Source organism: Triticum urartu, chromosome 3, assembly GCF_003073215.2.
Source record: "Triticum urartu cultivar G1812 chromosome 3, Tu2.1, whole genome shotgun sequence".
Lineage (NCBI taxonomy): Eukaryota > Viridiplantae > Streptophyta > Magnoliopsida > Poales > Poaceae > Triticum > Triticum urartu.
In genome coordinates this window covers 100,938,807-100,964,291 of record NC_053024.1, presented here as the reverse complement: position 1 = coordinate 100,964,291, position 25,485 = coordinate 100,938,807, and the positions used below count along the sequence as shown (strand labels likewise).

General features: G+C 45.6%; 1 protein-coding gene, 1 long non-coding RNA gene, 1 other non-coding gene and 1 pseudogene across 9 annotated transcripts; all 4 read left to right on the top strand.

The window, feature by feature from the left end:
• Positions 1–1,824: 1,824 nt before the first annotated feature.
• LOC125543121 (glutathione S-transferase 1) lies at positions 1,825–3,112 on the top strand. Its single transcript, XM_048706372.1, has 3 exons — positions 1,825–2,070; positions 2,157–2,205; positions 2,315–3,112. The coding sequence occupies exons 1-3, from the start codon at positions 1,921–1,923 to the stop codon at positions 2,803–2,805; spliced, it is 690 nt and encodes a 229-aa protein (XP_048562329.1). The 5' UTR covers positions 1,825–1,920; the 3' UTR covers positions 2,806–3,112.
• A 13,013-nt stretch (positions 3,113–16,125) lies between these two features.
• On the top strand, positions 16,126–21,620 carry LOC125543120. 7 transcript variants are annotated; one of them, XR_007298304.1, is made up of 7 exons: positions 16,126–16,615; positions 17,017–17,113; positions 17,737–17,857; positions 18,537–18,615; positions 19,628–19,772; positions 20,818–21,002; positions 21,150–21,620. It is a non-coding gene; the product is annotated as an uncharacterized LOC125543120 (long non-coding RNA). The 7 variants fall into 7 exon arrangements; XR_007298300.1 differs by having other exon boundaries at positions 20,803–21,002; XR_007298303.1 differs by lacking the exon at positions 20,818–21,002 and having other exon boundaries at positions 16,126–16,610.
• Positions 20,034–20,119, top strand: LOC125549736. Its single transcript, XR_007301460.1, has one exon. It is a non-coding gene; the product is annotated as a small nucleolar RNA Z102/R77 (small nucleolar RNA).
• Positions 20,232–20,315, top strand: LOC125549738 (annotated as a pseudogene).
• Positions 21,621–25,485: the final 3,865 nt, after the last annotated feature.

Sequence of the window (25,485 nt, the reverse complement as noted above, 5' to 3'; positions counted from 1 at the left end):
TTTTCTGAGTGAGTATAAAAAAATTACACTGCCATACGCCATAGTCAGTGGGAGATAAAAAAGATTAATGGACAATGGAAGATAAGTTAGTACGAGGAACTACATGCGTAAAAGTAATGCATGCACCCTGCAAAAAAAAAGTAATGCATGCGTGAGAGTATACCTCCACGATGAGATGGTGAAACCCCTGAAAGAAAATAAAGGATGGGATGATGAACCTCAAGTGTCGTCGTCTCCTGTCAGGCAAGACCGCAGGGGTTGCCACATGAAGTCATCTTGTTGTCGTCGTATATCGTAGCCGGTCATAGCCGCCGGCGGCGATGTTACACGGAGATGCACTGTGACCACATGAGGAGCACAGCAGATGAGACCTTCTATATTTTCCTTCAGCTATTGCCGTCGTGGTTGATGCTGGACCAGATGCTGCTGCCACCTCTCCTCGCTTTCGCCGTGTCCCCGCCAGTCCGCCACGCCGCAGCCCGCCCGGCATGTACCCAAGGATGGGATGGCAAGAAAAGTCAGGCTGCCTTTGTTGTCCTCGCTGCCGTCAGCGATCCACAATTTCTAGAACAGGAAATATACGTAGGAGTATAGACTTGTAATAACAGTACACATGTGCTTATCCCCAAAAATCCGGAACAACTTTTCAAAGTGCTCGTGATCTCTCGTTGAAACCGACGGACTTTTTGCATCAAGGAAATTGAACATGCAAATGAGGTGTTGGGGAATCTTAAGATGATATGCCGGCTCAGTCTTTTGAAGATGCTTATAGGGGTAGGGTATGCGTGTGTACGTTCATAGAAATGAGTGTATGCGCATGTATATGAGCGCTTGTGTCTGTACTGATGTTAAAAAAAATAAGATGATGGGGCCGACCGTAGATAAGGGGCGACGTCTGACGACTACATATTAAAATTTTCAATTATGGACATCATACTTCCAGCTAACTCAGGGTCATGCGTGACCATGGCCAAACTTTTCAATGAAAAAAAAATGGGAATCAACTAACGGGCCCCTCCGAGCACACTGCCTTCTTTCTAGTGTGCCTATCTGAAAGGGCCATGTGAACTGGACCAGCCACATGCATGTCCCATGCAGGGACGCGTGGAACGGAGCAAACAACCCAGAAAATCTGAAACGGGCATGTCAATTTGACCATGCAAAACGTGCAGTCAAACAAACATAAAAAAACAAAGGAACTCTCCCGTAGGATGCACTGCACACGCGGAGATAGACAAGGGCACATAACGTGTCGCTCAACCGGCAGGGATGAAAAAAAAATCCGAAAAAACCAGAAAAAATTCGAACCTTGACAGGCCTAGTCTTCTTAGTATATATATGGAGAGAATGATTTAATACTTTGTGTTTAAGAATAGAATAAGTTATTCCATGCTCTAGCCACCTAAACGAACTATTTGACGAATATCTCGCTAGCTGGTGAGAGCCAGAGCCGTGGAAAGTCTCTCTTGCTAAGTTGCTATCAAGGCCACAAGCATCAAACAGGAAAAATTAGAGCCATGGAAAGTGATGTGTCGCCTACCAATGGGCCACCTGCTAGCGACGTAATAGTAGCATGCAAGTTGATTTTTTATAGGACATGCAAGGCGTTGGCAAGTTGGAAAATGATTCATCGCTGGCAAGCTTAACTCTCGGAACTTGTAGCATTCAACTGAACGAGAAGAAAAATGACAGGAGTAGCAGCCGGCGGCGGAACAAAAATGAAATAAAGCAGGTCTAGACACTACCTAAAAAGTTTTCCTTGGGCCACGCGGGCCGGGTGTGGTGCTCCCTGCTCTGCGTATAAATGGAGATCAACATCCAAGGCCTCCTCCACACACACGCACACGCGCACGCTACAGAGCAGAGTCTTGCTCCTTCTCCTGCCTGTAGAGCATCCATCACGTACGTTCACGGACAAACATGTCTCCGGTGAAGGTGTTCGGGCACCCGATGTTGACAAACGTCGCACGGGTGATGCTCTTCCTGGAGGAGGTCGGCGCCGAGTACGAGCTCGTGCCCATCGACTTCGTCGCCGGCGAGCACAAGAGGCCCCAACACGTCCAGCTAAACGTAAGCAGACGACAATTAGTCCGTCACCGTATCAGGTTCAGGTGATGATTTCTGACAGAGATGCTACGTGTTTTTCTTCCTTGCAGCCGTTTGCGAAGATGCCTGGGTTCCAAGATGGCGATCTCGTCCTGTTCGGTGAGCCTTCTAACACATCAGTACACACGAATCATTCCTGTCTAAGAGTATCATGTTAAAAATCCATTGGTTCGTTTCTCTAGTCTAACAAATGGATGAGTGAGTGCAGAGTCGCGCGCCATCGCCAAGTACATCCTCCGCAAGTACGGGGGGACAGCCGGCCTGGACCTCCTCGGAGAAAACAGCGGAATCGAAGAATTAGCAGTGGTGGACATGTGGACGGAGGTGGAGGCCCAGCAGTACTACCCGGCCATCTCGCCGGTGGTGTTCGAGTGCATCATCATTCCCTTCATCATCCCTGGCGGTGGTGCGACGCCGAACCAGAGCGTCGTGGACGAGAGCCTGGAGCGGCTGAGGGGCGTGCTGGGGATCTACGAGGCCCGGCTGGAGAAGAGCAGGTACTTGGCCGGGGACTCCATCAGCTTCGCCGATCTGAACCACATCCCGTTCACCTTCTACTTCATGACCACCCCGTACGCCAAGGTGTTTGATGAGTACCCCAAGGTGAAGGCCTGGTGGGAGATGCTCATGGCCAGGCCGGCGGTGCAGAGGGTCTGCAAGCATATGCCTACCGAGTTTAAGCTAGGTGCGCAGTACTAGATGTCTATGCACTCCGCGCGGGTGTGTGCCGTGCCGTGCCGTGCCGGTGATGATTCCATTCAAGAGAAGAGACCTCCCGTGGCTGTGGGTGATCATCTGCCCGTCTAGTTCAATCGAGTATACGCTTTCAGTTTCAGCAGCACGAGGAGTCCGCTTGCGCTTCTGTTCGTGCGAGCCTGGATTCCTTGCTTTAATTTGTGCACTATTAGTAAATAAACAACGGACTGGTCAATGCTGCTAATCCGTACGTCCTAGTACTAGAGATCATAATGGATCCAAAGCAAATATATATACTACATCTTGGATACGTGTATGTGCATGGCTCTCTAGCCGTGAAATCGTAGTAGGAAATACGCCAAACCACCTTTCAATCTGCCCATGCATCCATCAATCTTGGCGTCCAGATTTTGTTTTCCAAACCACCGACTTAGCAGTTCGTTTACTTATTACAAGTCGCGATTGCCGTTTAATTCGCTTCGGAAAGAGAATTAAAGGGCGTGTTTCGGGTCCGTACCAACGAACAAAGGACCGAGGCAAGCAGGGCTCGCACCCACGCTTCCACGCCTCCAACAAGTAAGCAGTGGATACTAGTAGTATTTTCGTGGATTTTTATTCCAAGTAGTGGATAAAAACCAACGCACCTCTAGCATCACTTCGGTTTCATCGAGACCATGCATATGCATGCTGTACTATATACTCCCTCTGTTCTCAAATATAAATCTTTTTAAAAATTCCAACAAGTGACTACATACGGAGCGAAATAAGTGAATCTATACTAAAAAATGTGTCTACATACATCTGTATGTTGTTGTTCATTTAAAATGTCTGAAAAGACTTATATTTAGGAATGGAGGGAGTATTTATTGTGCGTCGTTGCATCTTTTACATCTACACCTCTGAAATCACAGTGGGATGATGGCTGGACATAAATCACAGACAACAAGGAAGCAGCTGACATAAGAATCAAATAAGAGTGAACACAATAACTACAAACATCGGTTTCAAATTAGAGTGTAGCGGACACAGAGGAGCCGACCCACCAGTCCTGCATGGGGTTTGAGACGGGATCTTGGGTGGGACGGTGCACCAGAATATAGTGAGAGGAATGTGGGGGTGATGGGTTGGGTTGGATGACGAAAAGATACGTCCATGGGTAGCCTCTCTCGTGGGTCCTACCGGCAGTAACTGAAAGCTAACGTGGTTGTTTTGTATAGTGCTGTGTCCCGCATGTAAGGCCCTAATAAAGTGTCGATGTGGTAGTGTTGCTGATGTGGATAAGCTGTCTGTCAAGAGAGAAAAAGATAGTGGGATGACTTTTTAAGTATACAGGATTCTCACGTGAAAGTTCTGATGCATTCGGAAAGCACGTGTTCTATTTGTTTGAAAGTGAAGATATCCATACTTTGCATAACATTCTTAGCACCGGGTCTCATATGTAGAGCTACCGAAAGCATAATGTACATGGCAACATCATCTTCAATGGCCTTCAAACATATCTTGCGTATACATTGAGAAAAATCCATCTGGATCTGGGAATATGTGAGGAAACCTCCACATTGACTCTATCGCCATCAATTCAAAGGGATGTATAAATGGAACATCTTGTTTTGTATCAACATGCGGTACCGAAAGCTGGCGCCGGCACATGGGGCAACTTCCCTTCATCTTGAGCCACCTCTCCACGCACCGTCCATGGAAGATGTGTCCGCACGGTGTCTTCATCCAAGCGGTCTCCGTGACCTCTTCTTGACCCAAGCATATGGGGCATCCTTCACTATCGGATGGTGCCTCCATTGGTTTTAGCACCTCGCCCGCGGTGGCAGTCGAGAACTCCTCAGGCTCAGGCTGACTTGGTTCCATGACAGAAGTACTCTTTCCACGCTACCAGAACGGCACTACGGCGAGTTTCTGGCCGGGCGATCGCTGATTTGGGTTTAGGATGACCGGCGCGCGAATTTTGCTCCGACGGCGAAAAGTAAAGTTGGCTCGTACGTGTGGTTCTGTGGTTGTTGGAGAGGGCATATATGGATTGGTAACTAGCGCAACGGGAGTAGGACACGGTCAGCGATGGATGGACGAGTAGGATTCAATTTGGAGCATTTTCCCCGTTGTCCGTTGCATTTGCATTATATTTGCAAAAGTGTTCATCTCATGCATTCGAGCATTTTCCCCGTTGTCCGTTTTGCATTCCGGTGCTTCGTTCCCCTCCGGTGGTCATTTCTACCTTTGTTTCGTGTGTGGGGATTAAACATTTTCGGATTGGACCGAGACTTGCCAAGCGGCCTTGGTTTACTACCGGCAAACCGCCTGTCAAGTTTCGTACCATTTGGACTTCATTTGATGCTCCAACGGTTAACCGAGGGACCGAAAAGGCCTCGTGTGTGTTGCAGCCCAACACCCCTCCATTTTGGCCCAAAACCCATCAAAACCCTCTCCATCATCTAGAGCGTTCGATCACGATCGCTTGGCCGAAAACTGCACCTCATTTGGACTCTCCTAGCTCCCTCTACCTCTATATATAGACCCCCTCCTCCAAATTCCGGATCCCTTTCGTCCAAACCCTAGTCCCCTTCGTCTCCACGCGCCGGCGGACAAATTTACGTCCGGCCGGACATGTCCATTCCGCCCCCACCGCCGCCACGAGGCAATCGCCGCCGCCGCCTCTAAGGCCCGCCGAGCCCAGCGCGGGCCCTCGGGGCCCATCGCTCCGCGCCCCGCCGCTCGGTTCCTTCCGCCACCCGAGCCGCCACCTGCCGCCGTCACCGACCTTGCCGGCCGCCGCGCCACCCCGCGCCGGCAAGCGCCGCCGCACCGGGCCGGCCACCGACCGCGCCGGTGAGCGCCACCGACCCGCCACCGTCCCCGGCCGCGCCTCGCCGCCCGGCCTCTCCGGCCATCTCCGCCTCTGCCGCCCTCCGCCGTTCCCCGCGTCGTCGCCGGCAAGTCCCTCTCCGGCCGGCCAACCCCCTCTCCGGCGAACCTCGAAGTCCGTGCGGCCAGATCTAGATCCAGATCCAAAAACTCGGTTGACTTTTGCCTCAAACCCTAGATATTTTTCCCTGTTCATCATGCCGTAACTTTGCATCCGTAGCTCCGTTTTGGACATATAGCATATTAAAATGTTCGTCTCAGAGAGCACATCATTTCATCTCATTTCATCATTTTCATTTGAGTTCATCTTCATGTCCAAAATGCTGTTGGAAGAATGCTATTTGAGATAATTGTCAGATCTGCTGCTCCAATTAGTTATTTGTCATTTTGGCCATGATTATTGTGTGCATGATATGTTCCTGAGCTCTACATGTGTTTTGTTATATGTTTTGCCATCTTTCCAGAGGTGCAACCCATGTATTTTTGTGATGTGTGTGGTGACTACCACAAACTTACAAAGTGGTGCATTCATTAATGCTGTTTTCAGGGACTTAGCATTTCCACTAAGTCCTTAGACTGTTTATCTCATTATGCCATATGTTCATGTTGTTTCCTAGTAATTCGTGCCTCTTTTGAGGATAATTAGTAAGAATGTTTTGTTAATCCTGTAGTGATCTATCCATCCATGTCTTTGTTTGCAATTATGGAGCACCCAAGCTTGAGTCAATCGAGCTCTACTTTTGTCATTTCGTGAATCTGGGCAGATTGTCTACTTGTTAGCGATTTTGTCGAGGATGTTGTAATTGATCCGTGCATGCTATGTTTTTGTTCTTGCCATGTCTAACTTGTATTTTGTATATTCTTGATGGGTGTATACATAGATTGTCATGACTTGCTCTGTAGTGAGTACATCGAGCTCGTAAACATGCCTACTTGATATCTGTTTTTGCATGCTCCAGTTTTTCACTAAGTCTGAGAACTGATTTTGTTTTTTGCCATGTTCACATGCTTGCAAATGTATTTTCTGATCCCTTTTGGCTCAAGGTCACTAAGGGACTTTTGTTAAGCTCTTTGAGTAGCTCCATGCCATGCTTTACTTTGCCATGTTCAGGTCCTGTAGCATATAGTGTTCATGCTCCAAAGAGTGCTATCTGATCTGAAATTCCAGACAAGTGTTAATTTCATTAAGTCTGAGATTTGTTTACCAAATGCATTTTTGCCATACTTGTTTGAACCTGTTAATGGATGAATTGGCCGTAGCTCAGTGTTCATTTTTTGTTAAGCGTCATGAATGGATCTCTGCCATGTATTTTGTTGCTATGCTTAAGTGCTGTAGCATATTCATCTTGTTGCATTTAGATGGCTACTTGCTGTGAATCGCAGACCGATGCCATATTTGAATCGCTTGCCATTTAAACCGTGACTCCGATTCCGGTCTCCATACGTCGTGCCTTGTGGCGCTGCGTCGATGCCGGTGATCTCCACTTGGTGGTGCCCTTCCTCCGCGTAGTATGCTTGGATGATCTCGCACAGGTGAGGGGATGCAAGCTCGAACACCAGCAGGAGGAACAAGGCCAGAGAGAAGACGAGGGCAAGCAAGAAGACCGAGTGGAACCGCGCGTACATGCTGCGTCGACGCATTCGGGACTCCGCTGGACGTGCGGCAGCAGATGCTCGCATGTGTGGATTAGAGTGTGGGTGGGTCGGTCGGTGGAGCACCCGCATCCAACAAAGAAAAAGAAAGAAACGCAACGACACCAAGCTTAAACACGATTAGCTTGATGACGACAAGAAGACAGAACCAAGTCCATTTTTCTCTATGATTCCTTTCCACGCCGCGCCGCACCGCTAATTAACCAAGGAAAAGCAGCAGCCCCGAATGTCCACGGAGTCGGATTTGCAGGCCGCCGGCCTTCCTCTCCGGCGGCGACTCAATCCCTCCTCTCTCATCCAGCGTCGGTTGCTTCAGCATGCACAAAGAAGCCATCTTTTACCCTTTCCTTGCCACGCCACCAAGTGGAGAACCGTCCCTGCTGCCTGCTCTGCTCTGCTCAACCCAGCATGCATGCGTGAGTGCCTCTCCTCAACCGCCCTCTGCTCTGCTCTGCTCCCTCGCCGGCAACCAGCCTGACTCGCTTCGCATCCTCCCTCTCCACCCAGTTCCACAAATCCGCCGCTGCCCTTGTGCTCCTCGTCTCCACGTCGGAAAAGCCAGCCTGGACTGCGTGCGTGCACATCCACGGCTCACTCACCACGATTTTTCCTTCCCGCCGCCGACCAGCGTCTCCCAATCACTAGGCCTTCGCCACCGCTAACCCCGCTCTTCAACCTCCTCTCCTTCCGCGACGTATGGGACCTTCGACTCCGGCGACTCAAATCCTCGCGCACCTCCCCGCCGTCAATTGCAGATTTGCAGTACGGAGCACAAAGATCGCGCATTTTCCCTTTTTCCAGTCCCCGCGCAGCTAATTCGATTCGACTCCGTCTCTCTCCTTCTTCACCTCCTCAATTCGATTCAAGGTGGAGCGTCCGCGCTCGCCCGCCGCGCTTCGCCGCTCTAGCCCTCGCCGGCAATGAACGCGTCTCTCCTCTCCGCTCAATGCCGCTGCCGCCACGGTGTCCTTGATTTTGGCAGCTCCGGCCGCTCCCCTCTGTTTCCTCGCGCGTAGAGACCTCCGTTCCAGAAATCCATTGCTCCGGCGGGCCACCTCTGCCTAATCCCACCACCACCCCACGCGCCATGCATCCTCTCCGGACCTCAGCACGAATTAGTGCTCGCCGCCGTATGGTTCGCCGCCGGAAAGAACCCTTTTTCGGGCTTGCCCCCCTGTCGCTGACGACGCGGGTTTTCCCTTTGCGCCCGCGACATGGACCGCTCTCGGTCGTCTGCCCTTGTCTTTCTTCCTTTGAGATTCAATCAAGGGCTCGATAGTTCTCCAATAACAAACCTACAGTACTAAATTAAGTCATTCTTTTTACCCTAAATTCTTCAAGTGAAAACAGTTCCATTTTCATCCTCTAATTTTAATTTTCAAATTTAGGCAGGTCATGAAATTAACCTAGCCACACGATGAGAAAAGAAAGAAAACCGACGGTTCAACATCGCGGAGTTGCATCCCGAGGCACACGGCGCGGGGTAAAATGATCAAAAAATGATAAGTACTCCCTCAGTCCCATAATATAAAGGCGTTTTTGACACTAGTGTAGTTTCAAAAACGCTCTTATATTATGAGACGGAGTGAGTAATACGGAAGCTCACTTGAGTATATATCGTGTATCGAGAAAAAACTTATTAGTGAGGAAGTATGACCGACACAATCTCTATCACCTTATTTTTCTGCCACCCTATGCATGCTGCTCTTGCATCGCCAACTTCAGGATTTTCTTGTCAGACGTATGTACGCTAGGCATACGTACCCGACGGATGTAACCGCCGTATCAGGTTGAAGGCCAAGGTAGGCGTCATGATCGACATGTCTATGTGTAGCTCATCTACACGCGCACCACACCCAGACACGTATGCACTACGTATGGGCTAGCTTCATCCTTGTGACCACTATACGATCGCATGTGCTTCTCACTCTCACATCTTTCTTAGTGATGGTTACATGGTTAGGAACGATACTTTTATGTTTTTTGTCCTCGCATTAATTTTTAGTTTTAGAATTGGCGATGGTAGTGCAATCGACAAAGGCGCTGAGGCAGCTACTGGTTGCCTGGCAACAAGGTCTGGCATAGCGAGGCTACTATCTGGTACATCCATAGGCGCTTTTCCTTTGGACACTAAATGTATCACCTCCTGCAAATGATTTTCCTTTCCCGCACCATTGAAATACCATTGATGCCTTGGATACTTGTTAGTGCAAGCGAAGCAACGCCGAACAGAGACCAGCAGGTGGTGAGTTAATCACGGTCTATGTGGCACGATCGGGAGCACTCTGCCACTCATAGAGATGTGGTATACGGTACTCCCTCCGTCCTAAAATATAAGAACGTTTTTAATACTAGTGTAGTGTTAAAAACGTTCTTATATTTTGGGACGGAGAAAGTATATGATTAGTTGGGGCTTTAGGTAGAGTGGTTGGAGGCGTGAAGTGATGTTTCGTCATGTGGACGGGCAATTTATGCTTTAGGGTCTACGAGACAATGTCCGACATGGCAGGCGAGCAAACAACAATATTTATATACTTTAGTGATGTTTTTTCTTTTCGAGAAAAAACAAACGGTGTTTTTTGTTCGCTCAAAGACGTACCCATGGTATTGTTCTAGTTTGAAATATATCATTGCACGGAGCTCAATTCAAGCAGTTCGTTGCAATGGTTGAATATACCGCTCTTTATGCACCACATCATGTGATTAATCCTTTTGCATCTAATGTTTACACGCGGTTGTTAAGTGATTAATATTGATAGTGGCCATGGTACGTTTGTGAGACACTCTATACTCAGGAAAAAAAATCTTATACGACCAGGCCGTACGCCTCGCTACGTGAGACCCGTTCCGATTCATGACACATGTCCGTACCTATCTCAAAGCAGTAGTACCCGATTAGACCCAGCCGAGTCTTAATTCTGTTTTTCAACCGGCCATTATTAATCCCACAGTAAGTCTAGGGTTCTGCACGACCTCTGGTCGCCGCCGCCGGCCGCCGTGCGGCAAGACGGCGCGTTCTCCTTGCCGCCACCGGCCGCCGGCCGCCGTGCGGCAAGATCGACGGCGTGTCCTCCTCGCGGCATGTGCGCAGGCTGCCCGTCCATATACTCCGTCACGCAGCGTAGTTTGTCATGACGAACAGCACGAGCTCTTATCGACGGCGGCCGCGCGTCATCCTCGCAGCAGGCATGTCGGCTACCCGTCCAGCCTCTCCACGACGCCGCAAAGTTGTTCATGGCTACAAATTCCAGGTCGTCCATCGGACTCTATGAGTATCGATCTATTTTGTATCGAGGGATATGGATGTGAAGATGGATGTGTCTGATGTATAATTGCCGCAGTGATTTTGGTAGCAGTGCTGGTCACTGTAAACTCGATTGTGGTGTAAGAAGTTGTAATTTGTCACCATGTAATTAGTCAAGTTTACTTATGCTTTGTTGTTGTTTTCTGAAGTTTATTCTCCTGGAGAATGTGGAGCTTTTTGTTGTATAAATGAATTTTCTGTACACTTACTGAATAAAATCTGTGGTATTTACAGTATTATTCTCCCACTTGTGCCATTTGTAAGCAACAACTTACATGAACATAACACACCTTGTGTTTGCCAACAAGAAAATTGTAAGATTTGAGAATATCACAATAATCCGCTGTAGTTTTAAGTTGGAGAAGAAATACATATCAACATTAGCTGACATGCCGAGCTAACTCGCATTATGGAACCAACTTGCTGGAACCTTCATGTACTGGCACCTTATCTAAAATCCAATTGACAAGAAATTATTGGTGAAACCTGGCTACTTATTCGCACATAAGAAATTATAACATGGGAAAACTTTTGCTGCAGTACCTTTTTCTTGTCTCTCTTTGCTTCCTGTAGCGCATATTTTGATCTCTTTTCAATTGGACCTATTGTTTGCTTAGGAGCTCTAAATCGCTCTGTTCTAATATCTTCAGTGGCTTATCGTTCAAATGATGAGTTCGAAAGTTGAAACTCCCAAAGATTGAAGGCACATTCCTCTGTGGAACAATTTTATCACATACTATACTAGTTATGAATTCAGATTATCAGCCTGCAACCATATGTTAACTTATTGTTCAGTCGTTGATGTATATACTGCAAGGACAGAAAATTGTAAAACTGACGACACTAAAGAGATCAATCCCCACACGGTGTGACCGATGTGCCTGCTGCGAGGATGAAGCGCCATCATGCCGCGCGGCCGCCGTCGACAAGAGTTCCTGATGTTCCTCGCAGTGACTAACTGCACCGCGTGTCGGAGCATCTGAACAGGCAGCTCGCAAGGAGAACACATCGTCGTGCCGCACGGCTGTCGCCGCCGCCGTACTCGCCGCCGCACGGCCTCCGCTGCCGTCACAGCCGCTGCCGCCGTCTCCACCGCCGCCTCGCCGCTGCCGTCGCAGCAGCCGCCGCCGCCGCCGCCCGCTGCCGCAGAGGTCGTGCAGAACCTAGACAGCTTCGGGTGGGAATAAGGATCAAGGCTCGGCTCGGTCGTAATCGAGGACTGGTGCTTTGAGATCTGTATTAACACGTGTCATGAATCGGAACGGGTCTCACGTAGCTGGTCGTATAAGATTTTTTTTCCCTATACTCAGGGAACATGAAGGAGTGGACGACGATGTGGGGGGAATTTAGACACCGAGCTTTGGCATGCAAGTACTCCCTCCGTTTCTTTTTTACTCTATATATAAGATTTGGTCAAAGTCAAACTATATAAAGTTTGACCAGATTTATATAAAAAATATGAACATCTACAATATTAAAACTATATAGTATGAAAATACATTTTGTGATGCATCTGATAATATTGATTTCATATTGTCAATGTTTATATTTTTAATATAAAATTAGTCAAACTTTACAAAGCTTGACTTTGACCAAACCTTATATGCAGACTAAAAAGAAACGGAGGGAGTACCAAGTCCAACCTTGTAAGCAGTGGCGGAGGCAGGGGGTGGCCAGCCAGGGCCCGGGCCCTCCCCAACATCCTAATTTCCTTTGTATTATGCATATGAACAGTGATATATTTTTACTGTTGCCTGCAGTCGGCCCTCCCCAACATCAGATTATACGCATTCCTGCCTCCGCCACTGCTTGTAAGGCAAGTAGTTTGACCGTTTTGAATTTAATTGATTAGAGACTTTATTTTGTCAATTATCTACAATACTTTTGATACAAGTTATTATTTTATGCTAGAAAATAGCTAGTGTATGTTATTAGATGTATCATTCCCCTGATAAGCATTATTCTGTTACCTATATTCAAGTTTTATTATTCTATGTTTTCACACCTTTTTGGGGATATTTAATATTCACATTATTCTTAGCCATGCTTCGGCATAACTATAATATGGGACATGGGAATTCTTAGCCATGGCAACGCAAAGTGATGCCGAAAACAGGAGATGAGTATGTAGTGAGTTAAGGTCCACGAGGCGGAGTGGACATCGGCATGAAACTCCATTAGACGCATCAACGAGCACATGGCAGACAACAACGGGAAGTGATGTTGAACACGAAGTTGAGTAACTGGTGAGTTAGGGGCTGCAAGTCGGACTAAGACGGTGACGCAAAGCAATGGTAGACACGGAGCCAAACATATCAGAGGCAAGTCATCAGTTAGGGGTTGAGTGGCCGGCAAGATGAAGTTACACAGGACATGGAGCGAGGCATACTGAAAATCATATGCTCGCCATCAAAGCATGCGATAACATGTTAAACCCTATAATTCAAAGAGAGAAGGAGTTTTGGTGCCACAATAACTTGTAGTTTTTTTGATGTTTATTTTGGCTAGTTTATATAGTGATACCGGTGTCCAACTTGACACAAGTTCAGGCAAAACACGGCGTCACCGAGTATAAAACTCTCTGTTTTACAAAGGATGCCACGCTTGAAAAATGCCTAGAATATCTCCAAATTAATAATAATTATATGCACTATACCTTATTATAGATAATAAATTGATATTCTATGTTTAGAAAAATCTTCTCCCAATTTTTTCATGTGCTTAGATGACTTAACGTCCTCTAAGGTGATTCCTCTATCAGTAACATGCACATATATTTCTCGTTTCCTCCAGAGGCTTACCCCCATCTTGTATGCGATGTTGCAAACCTCAATTTTGGGTTAGAGCCGACACCGGCGAGCCTAGGTCTACCTCCGAGGAATGTTGTTGTCCAGACTCGATGCAACCATGAACTCCTGAAAGTGCTAGTGATCGACTAGAGGGGGGGGGGTGAATAGGCGATTTTTATGAAAGTCTTCAAAACATGGAGATTTCGAAGACAAACGATAGAAATAAACCTATTACCATGCAGCGGAAGGTAGACTACACTAGGCAAACCATAGTCAAGTATTCAATGGAGTGAAAGCACAATGACTAATAGCAGCTAGGCAGTAAAGATCAGGTAGGAAGATATTGTGAAGTCAATCAGAACAAGCAGTCACTCAGTGAAGACAAAAGATAAAGCAATCATACAATGACTTCACAAGGACCAACAGTAAGTAAAGGGAGGGGAAGGATGAAACCAGTGACTCGTTGAAGACAATGATTTGTTGGACCAGTTCCAGTTGCTGTGACAACTGTACGTCTGGTTAGGGAGGCTGAGATTCAACTCAGAAGACCTCGTCTTCACCTTATTCCCCTTGAGCTAAGGACACCCAGTCCTCGCCCAATCACTCTAGTAAGTCTTCAAGGTAGACTTCCAAACCTTCACAGACTTCGTTCACCGGCGATCCACAATGACTCTTGGATGCTCAGAACGCGACGCCTAACCGGCTGGAGGATTCACAGTCCTCAAGTGTAATAAGTCGTCAGATCACACAGACATGAAGACTTAAGTGATGCCTAACACTCTTTGGCTTTGGGTGTTTAGGGCTTTATCCTCGCAAGGAATTCTCTCTCAAAGGCTTCGAGGTGGGTTGCTCTCAAACGACAAAAGCCGTGCACTAACTTTGAGCAGCCAACCGTTTATGGTTGTAGGGGGTGGGCTATTTATAGCCACTAGGCAACCCGACCTGATTTGTCCGAAATGACCCTTGGTCACTAAGGAACCGACACGTGTTCCAACGGTCAGATTTCAAACACACACGACAACTTTACTTGAGCTACAAGCAAAGCTGACTTATCCAACTCTGGACAAGATTTGCTCTCATAATCTTCACTCGAAGACATAGGATTTTGGTTAAGCATCACTTCAGTCATTCTGACTGGTTCATTTGGACCCCACTTAACAATACGGTGGTTCCTATGACTCAACAAAGAAAAACACAGAACGACGAAACCACTAAGTCTTCGTGCTCCATAGTCTTCACGCGATGTCTTCTCTTGTCATAGTCTTCAATGTGAATGTCTTCACATACCACCTTTGACTTCAATGTATTCATACATTTTTAAGGGTCATCTCTGGTAGGAAAACCTAATCAATGAGGGACTTCTACCTGTGTTATCCTGCAATTCTCACAAACACATTAGTCTCTCAACCAGGTTTGTCGTCAATACTCCAAAACCAACTAGGGGTGGCACTAGATGCACTTACAACTCCCTCGCCATTGCTGGCCTAGGGCTACACCGTCATCTCCACTCCGACACCCTCTTCATGCCAGCCTCCACCCGCTTCGCAGGCATTCGACACTGATGAAGCTATTCTTTTAGCCACACTTACCATATTTCTTTTTATGCATGATGTATTTCGTTACAACAAGATGATATTTCATGTGGTCAAAGGAACAATGCATGCATTCATCCCATGGGCTAATATTTTTGACAATATTAGCGCCATCTATGGTGACGTGAAAAAATTAGTTCAGTAGAATCCCGTCGTTGGTGACAGTGCGAGTCCATGTGAGCCATGTGCCCCCCAATTAGTTTTTCTTGTTATCATCACCAGACTTTCATAAATATCTTACTTCATTATTTATATTTTTTAATGATAGTATTTACAAATATTGGCTTGTTTTCATATTATAAGGCAAAATCGATTTCAGCAATTACAAATCGCAATTCAGCTTATTATTATTCTTGACTTCCGATTAATTTTCTTCCACCTATTCAATTATTCTAGTGCTTGCTCTCGTCATTGTGAAACTCTATTCTCTCTAAGTAACCTATGGCAGGGTTTGCACAAGAAACTCCAAGAACTGTAACTCCTCACAATGAGAATTTGATATGGTTGAGAACACACCAGATTTGGAACATGCACAACTACTATACTTCCTTCGGTGAAGATCTCCAAGTCCATGTAATGTCCGGAGTAGTAATGGGTGATGATCACGACAAGAGGGATTTTACTCAAGTTTGCATGGACGACATGCAAGCAAATGAATTGATCATCCTTGAACATTACGTGCCATTTCCTACAAACTAGGTTCAAATCCGGAATTAAATATGTCGGCATCCACTTAACGACGTCAAGCCATGCTTTGGTCCAATAACGTCAACGAGACCACTATCAAGAGGCCTTTGAGTTGTCCGTCACGATGCGGGGCAAAGTGGTTTGCCCCAAGAAGGTATATTCATCTACGATCATCCGACATGATGCGAGACAAAGTGATTTGCCACCTTGAAATGCTTTATTAGAAAAAGCTTATCTTTAATTTAATAATAATAAAGATATTATCCAGACTTTTATTAACGTCCTGAAAACGCGCGTCTAGTCTATCTAAGGCAAGCAAAGAATTTAATCCCGAGAAGACTTTTGAAATTTTGGTTCGCGTCCTTCAATCGCGTCCCTCTTGTTCAAAAATTTCGGCCCAAAATAGGAAAAAGAAAAACAAAAAGAAAATCAGGCCCGACCCACGCAAAACCTATTCCCTTTCCCCTTCCCCTTCCTCGTCACACCGCCGTCAGGTCTCCCGCTGCGGCGACGGCGCCCCTTCCGCCTCCGCCTCCGCCTCCGCCTCGCCGACCACGCCCCTCCTCCAATCTCCCACGCATCCAAACCACTCTCTCCCCTCTCCCACCCCCACCTCCTGCGCCTGCGAGGAGCGATTCGTCGAGGAACCGCTGAGCAAGGCCATCGACGCGTGCTTGATCTGGTGTCTCTGTTTCTCTCTCGTACTCGATCCCGATCCACCCCCTTCTCTCGGCGCGGCGCATGCGGGAAAGCTCGCTGCTGCGGTGGGCCTTGACGGCGGCGAGCAGGGAGCCGGCGAGGTAGACCACAAGGGCCGTCATGGGCTCCACCTGCGCCCTCTTGCCGGCGGACTGCTGGTCGCCTCGGACTCCCGCGGCATCTCCGACTGGCACAAGCTGCAGGTCCTGGGTGAGGTATCCACTCCCCTCTCCTTCCTTACCCTTCCTGTCGAATGCGTGTGTGTAATGTATAGCAAACAATCCTGTTGTTGTGAGGACTATAAGCATAGTCTCAAGGCACAATCATCATAGTTCAAATAAACTTGTCTTATTTTAGATGCTGATTGTCTTATTTTATGGGATGTTTTATTATGTGTGATCACTGCCCGGCTGCAAAATACTGGAATTTCGATAGGATGCTGCTGTCATACCTACTGACCGACCAGATTTCTTGTTAAATCAGAGAGAAAGAAAGATTGCAAATCTTTTTTTTTCAACTTGTGGATCCCTTAGATTTTACCTTCTCTTGATGTTTGGATTCTGTCGTGAGTTGGCGCTTCCGCTGGTGACATGATTCCGTCCCTGTGTGTTTGCAGCCCGGAGAAGAAGCTGATTGCCGAGTGCCAGGCGGCTGACCCGGGGGTGCTCATCAACGCCTACAGCTTCTACGGGCTCCCAAGAGTGCATCCACATGTATGCTCTTACTGTCTGCCTCCAGCCGCTACCACGCATACATAACCACTAGGTTCCTCTTCCTCTGCTCTCTCTTATCCTCTGTGTGCCCATGGCCATCGAGCCGTGGCAACAGTACGTCATGGGTTGAGTCCTGCAACCATATATAGAAGTTAAAGTAATTAGGGCAACCCAAAATGTCTATTTGCTTGTAGAACGATAAAATCTTTGTAACCCTTGATGATCAGATGTGTGTGTGCATAGCACACAATCTTGATGTGGTGAAGACCATAAGCATAGTCTCAAGGCAATCAAAGTAGAAAAGTAAACTTGTTACAAACTTTAGACGTTGATTGCCTTATTTATGTTTTATGTGTGATGACTGCAAGAATTGGATGACTGATTAGATAGGATGCAAAATACTGGAAATTCGGTAGGATGCTACTTTCATACCCCTCCCGACTGATTAGATTTCTTGTTAAATTGGAGAGGAACAAAGATTGCAACCTATGTCTGGAAGATGGTAAATCTTATATTTTTCTTCAGCTTGTGACCCCTTAGATTTTACCTTGTCTTGATGTTTGAATTCTGTCGCAATTTGGCGCTTTTGCTGGTGATATGACTCTGTAGTTGTGTGCTTGCAGCACGGAGCAGAAGCTGGTTGCCGAGTGCTAGGCGGCTGACCAGGTGATGCTCACCTTCTATCATTGCTCCTACCGTCTGCCAAGAGGGCATCCTCATGTATGCTCTTACTGGCTGCCTCAGGTCACTACCTCCTCATGCATACATAACCACTCGGTTCCTCTTCCTCTGCTCTCTCTTATGCTTTGTGTGTCCACGGCCATCGAGCTGTGGCAATGGCACCTCACGGGTTGAGTCCTGCAACGATAGAAGTTAAACTGATTAGGGAAACCCAGCATGTCTATTTGCTTGTAAAGCTATATACTATCTGTCACACTTGATGATCAGTTACACCGCATTGGCCTCTTTTTTCCTGCGTGTGCCGGCGCGTCTGTTGTTACTTGTCTGTTACTCCCTCTGTCCCGTAATATTAGAATGTTTTTGACACTATACTAGTGTCAAAAACGCTCTTATATTATGGGACGGAAGTAGTAGCATTTTCTGCTTTTGAGTATTCTTACCCTTTCTGTAACATCGCATTGATATCTACACTGACCTACCAATTTTCTTTTCATATGAATTGTGATATTGATCTGTGATTAAAGGCCAAAAGTGTAGGAATTTCTTTATGATTTTTAATTGTTAAGACTTGATAGTGTTTATCAGATCTGGCCAATCAACCGATGCCCTTATATAATCAGAATTCAGAATGCGTTCAACAGTCCAGTATGGCATTTCTTGGATAACAAATATAATTTATCTAACTTTGAAATGTCCACATCAAACGGGTTTATTTTAATTAACCTATATGCTCATTATGCAGGCGAGGCAGTCCCGCTTCCCGCCCCGGTCTGCATGCTCGGTGATGCCAAGCATGTGAGGGAAGTATCTGCCATTTACTGGTACTGCTAAGCAATTCTCCTTCTCTCTATAACATATTTGATGGTCATGATGTACAAACAAGTAATGTATGGTTCTTACTGCAATACGGATTGTCGATTGGTGCGAAACTAGTGAATTTCAAATTGTATAACTACCAAGAGGTAGTCACGCTAGATGAGGATGACACTGGAATCCGGTGGTCGAATTTCTTGTTATCAGGCAGTGTTCAATTTCTATCTCTGCCTACCTGCATGCTATGACAGTTGCCCTGTATTGCTGCCATTTGAAGATTTTTATGCTTACCATGGTATGCTTTTATGAAGTAATTTGACTGTTTGCTACCTACTAGGGCAATTTTTCCTCTATATACATCTGCATGCTTAGAAAAAGTTGGGCTTATTTTCTGTTAATGGTACTCCCTCTGTCCGAAAAAGCTTGTCCCTCGAATGGATGTATCTAGCACTAACTTGATATTAAATACATTCATTTGAGGGACAAGTTTTTTCGGACGGAGGGAGTATCACTGTATTTGCTGCTTTATGATTGTGTGTGGGGCTGCTCTAGGCTATTTTTGTGCCTTACATGTTTATTACTCCCTCCATAAAGAAATATAAGAGCATTCAGATCAATACGCTTTTATATTTCTTTACAAAGGGAGTACTTAATTTTTAATATGGAGGTATTGTCTGGTTGCCATCTTTTACAAGGCACTGACTGTTTGTACATAGCCTGATGTCGAGATGTTAATGGAGATTGAAATAATATTTTTAAGTGCCAATCGAATGTTTGATAAATCAGTCTATGATTCTACAGTATATATGTGTTCATAATGAGTTTCTCGAGCAACCATGTCCCTTCTAACGGAATTGTAAAATACTCCCTCCGTTCCAAATTACTCGTCGTGGTTTAAGTACAAATTTGAACTAAAACCATGACGAGTAATTTGGAACGGAGGGAGTAAAAGTTATGTTTCTGTAACAAAATCTTATAGTTAATAATCTCGGGACTTGTTTTTGTGGTTGCCATGTTCAGCTTCATCATAACCTTCGTGCCTGGCTAGTGGCTACTATGGCTTGACGGACTACCTCCTCAGCCACTACCTCAGCTTCCCACACAACATGATGACAGTGGTTTTGCTGCAACCGTGGCGGTGGTGGCAGCCCCTAACTTGGTTCTGGTGAGTCTCCGGTCTCCCCTCTCTCTCCATGTGCTTTGAGATGGTCTGGCCGTGGAGTCGGTTGTGGTACTGGCCATTGAGGCAATGATTTAGGGTTCGGTTATGCGGTCATGCAACGTGTTGTAATTTGCGTTTGAGGCATTTCTGTGACGCCACACTCTTTTTCACGTTGAAGATCTGATGCATCCCTACCATGGATGTCTTTTGTGTTAGCACTTTTTTCTTTCAAAAAATCTTTCGTTTTGGGCTTTAATGTGCAGGAGATGAGATTATGAATGCAATTAATTTCCTTATTGGTTTGATTGGCTGATATGATGGCCCAAATAGTGAACTGAATGTGATGATGCTCTTGTTTTCACAAAAAGACATCTGTTTTTGTTTGCCTATGTCATTATTTCCCCGGCTTTGTTTTTGGTAGAGTTATTTCATTTATCCAGTGAATGGTTATTTCCTTGTTCAGTATGCGATGATTAATTATTAATTCCCCTATTGGTTTGATGGGCCAACATGATGGCCTAAATACTGAACCGAATCTGACCATCCTCCTTGGTTCTCTATGAGAAGTAATTGACTTTGTTAAGCTTTCTTCAGTTTCAGAATGTCATGAATTCTATTTTGGAAAGAAATTAAACTGAATGCAGGTCCCATGTTTCCATTACCCTCTTTCTATCTCCATGAAAGAAATTAAACTGAATGCATGCATGGACCCATGGGCTCATATATTAAGCAGTTTTTTTGCTTACGAAATGAATTTAAGGTTTAATTTGCTCATGGACTAGACCTCTTTGGTTTGTGCTTCTACACTACCTTAATTGTAGCTTGGTTCACAACATGCTAAAAATAACCCTATAGTTAAAAATGCTAACTCTTTTTTTATACATAGGCATGGAAACGACAACCCTATTCACATGGTTTAATCAGTAGTACATTAACCTGAATGAGGCAGCACAATACATGGACATTTGCACAACTTATTGTCTGTCCATAATCATAGAGATTTAGGCCTACTATTTTCTGATGATGTTTATAGCCTTAATGTGCTAAGAACATGAAGCGTATGGAGATTATCTCTTGCTCTCTGAGATGGTGCTGGCCGTCGAGCTAGGTTGCTGTGATGCACAACCACGTCGGTTATTTCCAAACGGAGGGAGTAGTAACTAATGTTGTTGCAGTTGAATAATCGTTGGTGCTATCATCAATCAATGTGGTGCATATGTAGCCGGGCTTTAGGTAACGAAATGCATAGTGTTCTTTTTCCTGTTAAATTTTACATTTGCTTTGGCATGTTAACGAAATGCATAGTGTCCTTTATGGATTGCGATGTATTCCCTTATCCATTGGCTGTTAATTGATCTTGTTCTCTGTCTATCTGCCCAGGGAGGAGGGTCTAGAGCCTAGAGCCTCCGTGAAGTTTGATCTTGCGGAGGAGGGCGAGAAGGTGAATGGAGCTTGTAGTGCCGCTTGGTCGAAATTGGGTTGCTGCTGATGCGATTGATTTCTGGTGGTGTGGACGGGTGCCTGGTGCCACTTTGTTTGTTTATACGATCTTTGCTTTGCAGGACAACACCCACCCATATAACTTGTGTGGACTTTGACGGTGATCCGGCTGTGGCAGTACCAGTTTGTGCTGTAGGGGCGGTGCCAATACTTTTTGTTGCTGTTGGGTGTAGGTCGAATGTAAATTGTTGAGTTTGTCAGCAGGTCGAATGTAAATTGTTGAGTTTGTCAGCAGGGTGTCGGAAATTTTGGATTGTAAACTGAATAAGTCAATGTAAACAAGTAGGGACAGATTGGCTGGCTGAACCCTTGTTTCCCCATGAATGAATGAATGTATTTTTGGTTATTCTCCATGAATGTTGTTTATCAATGTTATCTCTTGTCTGTTGCTTCCCCATGAATGAACCCTTGCTCATTGTCTGTTGTGTCTCAAGACCAAAATTCTCATACGTGGCCATGTAGTATGTACCGTATCTATGTTTGTACCAATGTTTGTTGGTGAAATCGGCTGGCTGGCTAATGAGGCGCCATAACCCCTTGCAAAGCAAAACAGGCAAAACACTACCGGGTCATGTGGTTTTAAATTTCCAATCTAACAAAACAAAATTTGAACATAACAAGCAACTGGAAGTTGTTTATCACGTGTCAACTTCATATGTATGTATGCATCTTTTTTCTTTGAGATGCAGATACCAGGTAGAACAAATACAAGTATAATATGAATCTTACATGAGCAAATGTGAAGAGGTATTGGTATATAATTCACATATGGAAACTACCAGCATTATTTGAGGGATGCCACACTTATTAGTAAACTTATTAATAAATTGCACAAACAGAAAAATCCACTCTTCATGCGCACGTCCATCTTCCAAGACTTTTCTTTAATTCTCCTTGAAACCAGACAAGTCCCACAATCTTCTCCCAATACTGATGCAACATTTAATTGCCATCGCTCATTCGCTCCGCCCCATGCACGCACGCGCCTCGTCCTCCATTATTCCCTCGTTCGTCCGCGTACGATCCAACCCTCATCGATCCATCGGCTGCAGCTCGACCTCGGGAAACGTGCCGATCCAAATCTGAAAATCTCAGGGTTGACTTTCCTCCCGAAACCCTAATATTTTGCGTTTTCATCATGCTATAACTCCGCATCTGTAGCTCGGTTTTGCGCGTGTAGCATATCAAAATGTTCGTCTCAGAGAGTACATCATTTCATCTCATTGCATCATTTTCATTTGAGCTCATATTGATACCCGGAATGCTGTTGGAAGAGAGCTATTTGAGTTAATTGTCAGATCTGCTGCACCAAATAGCTATTTGTCATTTTTGCCATGATTAATGTGTGCATGATATGCTCCTGAGCTCTACATGAGTTTTGTTATATACCATGCCATCTTTACAGAGGTGCTTGCCATGTATTTTTGTGATATGTGTGGTGACCAACACAAGCTTGTAAAGTAGTGCATTCGTTAATGCTGATTTCAGGGACTTAGAAATTTCACTAAGTCCTTGATCTGTTTTTATCAATATGCCATATGTTCATGTTGTTTCCTAGTGATCCGTGCCTCTTTTGGGGATGATCAGTAAGGATGATTTATTAATATTGTGGTGCTCTATCCATCCATCTCTTTGTTTGCAATTATGTAGCACCCTAGCTTGAGTCAATCGAGCTCTTCTTTTACTATTTCGTGAATCCTGGCAGATTGTCTACTTGTTAGAGATTTTGCCGAGGATGTTGTTGTTGATCCGTGCATGCTATTTTGTTGTTCTTGCCATGTCTAGATTATATAATGTGTATTCTTGATGGGTGTATGCTTAGATTGTCATGCCATGCTCTGTACTGAGTGCATCGAGCTCGTTAACATGCCTACTCGTTAACATATTTGCATGCTCCAGTTTTTCTCTAAGTCTGAGATCTGATTATGTTTTTGCCATGTTCACATGCTTGCAGTTGTATTCTATGATCCCTTTTGGCTCAAGGTCACTAAGGGACTTTTGTTAAGCTCTTTGAGTAGCTCCATGCCATGCCTTGCTTTAACATGTTAAGTTCTTGTAGCATATAGTTTTCATGCTCCAAAGTGTGCTACCTGATATGAAATTCCAGGCTTGTGTTAATTTCACTAAGTCTGAAACCTATTTACCATTTGCACTTTTGCCATGCTTGTTTGAACCTGTTAATGGATGAATTGGCCGTAACTCAGTGTTCATCTTTTGTCAAGCATTATGAGTGGATCCCTGCCATGTATTTTGTTGTCTTGTTTAAGTGCTGTAGCATAATTATCTTGATGCATTTAGATGGCTACTTGCTGTTTATCGCAGACCGGTGCCATATTTGTTTTGCTTGCCATTTCCAAACCGTGCATCCGATTCCGGTGATCTTTATATCGATTTCAACCGAAATCACCTCATCTTTCCAGTGGCACTCTCGGATTTCCAAGTTGAGGCCAGGTTCAATCATTATTTGTCAAATCTTGCATATGCATCACTTTCCGCATCCCGCATAGCATACCATGTTTGCATCATGTTGTTTGAGCTTTGCACGTGGTTGATTGTGGTCCTTTTGCTTGTTTGTCTTGTTTGGGTAGAGCCGGGAGATGAGTTCGCTAACGAGGAGCCCGTTGAGTTTGCTTTCGAGGATCCAGTCAACTCTGACAACTTTGCAGGCAAGATGATCATACCCTCGAAATCACTTCTATCTTTGCTTGCTAGATGCTCGCTCTTTTGCTATGCCTATGCTACAATGCCTACCACTTGCTTATCATGCCTCCCAAATTGCCATGTCAAACCTCTAACCCACCATGTCCTAGCAAATGGTTGATTGTCTATGTTACCGCTTTGCTCAGCCCCTCTTATAGCGTTGCTAATTGCAGGTGAAGTTTGGAGATCGTTCCTTGTTGGAACATTGATTATTATTGGGATATCATTATATTATCTTGTTATCTTAATGCATCTATATACTTGGTAAAGGGTGGAAGGCTCAGCCTTCTTGCCTAGTGTTTTGTTCCACTCTTGCCGCCCTAGTTTCCGTCATATCGGTGTTATGTTCCCGGATTTTGCGTTCCTTACGCGGTTGGGTGATAATGGGAACCCCTTGACAGTTCACCTTGAATAAAACTCTTCCAGCAATGCCCAACATTGGTTTTACCATTTTGCCACCTAGCCTTTTTCCCTTGGGTTTCGCTGACTCAAGGGTCATCTTTATTTTAACCCCCCCGGGCCAGTGCTTCTCTAAGTGTTGGTCCAACTGAGCGATGTCCGGGGCTACCAGGGGCAACTCTGGGCTGGCCTACCCGACGTCTTGCTCATCCGGTGTGCCCTGAGAACGAGATATGTGCAGCTCCTATCGGGATTTGTCGGCACATCTGGGTGGTGTTGCTGGTTTAGTTTTACCCTTGTCGAAGTTGTCTTGTAGAACCGGGATACCGAGTCTGATCGAAATGTCTCGGGAGAAGGTTTATCCTTCGTTGACCGTGAGAGCTTGTGATGGGCTAAGTTGGGACTCCCCTGCAGGGATTTGAACTTTCGAAAGCCATGCCCGCGGTTATGGGCAGATGGGAATTTGTTAATGTCCGGTTGTAGATAACTTGAACCTTAACTTAATTAAAATGAATCAACTGTGTGTGTAACCGTGATGGTCTCTTCTCGGCGGAGTCCGGGAAGTGAACACGGTGTTGGAGTAATGTTTGTCGTAGGTTGTTCTATAGTTCTTCGTTCGTGCTTTGCCTTCTCTTCTCGCTCTCTTTTGCGAACAGGTTAGCCAACATATATGCTAGTCGCTTGCTGCAGCTCCACATATTACCTTGCCTTACCTATAAGCTTAAATAGTCTTGATCGCGAGGGTGCGAGATTGCTGAGTCCCTGTGGCTCACAGATTACTTCCAAACCAGATGCAGGGCCCGTTGATTCCGTTCCAGATGATGCGCTTGAGCTCAAGTGGGAGTTCGATAAAGCCTCCCGTCGTTACTATGTGTCTTTCCTAGATGATCAGTAGTGGTGCCCAGTTGGGGCGATCGGGACCGTATCACTTGTTGGGGTTGATCTTTTATTTTGGTACCATAGTCGGACCATGAGTGTATTGGATGATTGTAATGCTATTTATGTCCTTTGTGTGACGTGGCGAGTGTAAGCCAACTATGTACCTTTCACCTTATTATCTATTTACATGGGTTATTGTGAAGATTACCTTACTTGCGACATTGCTTTCAATGCGGTT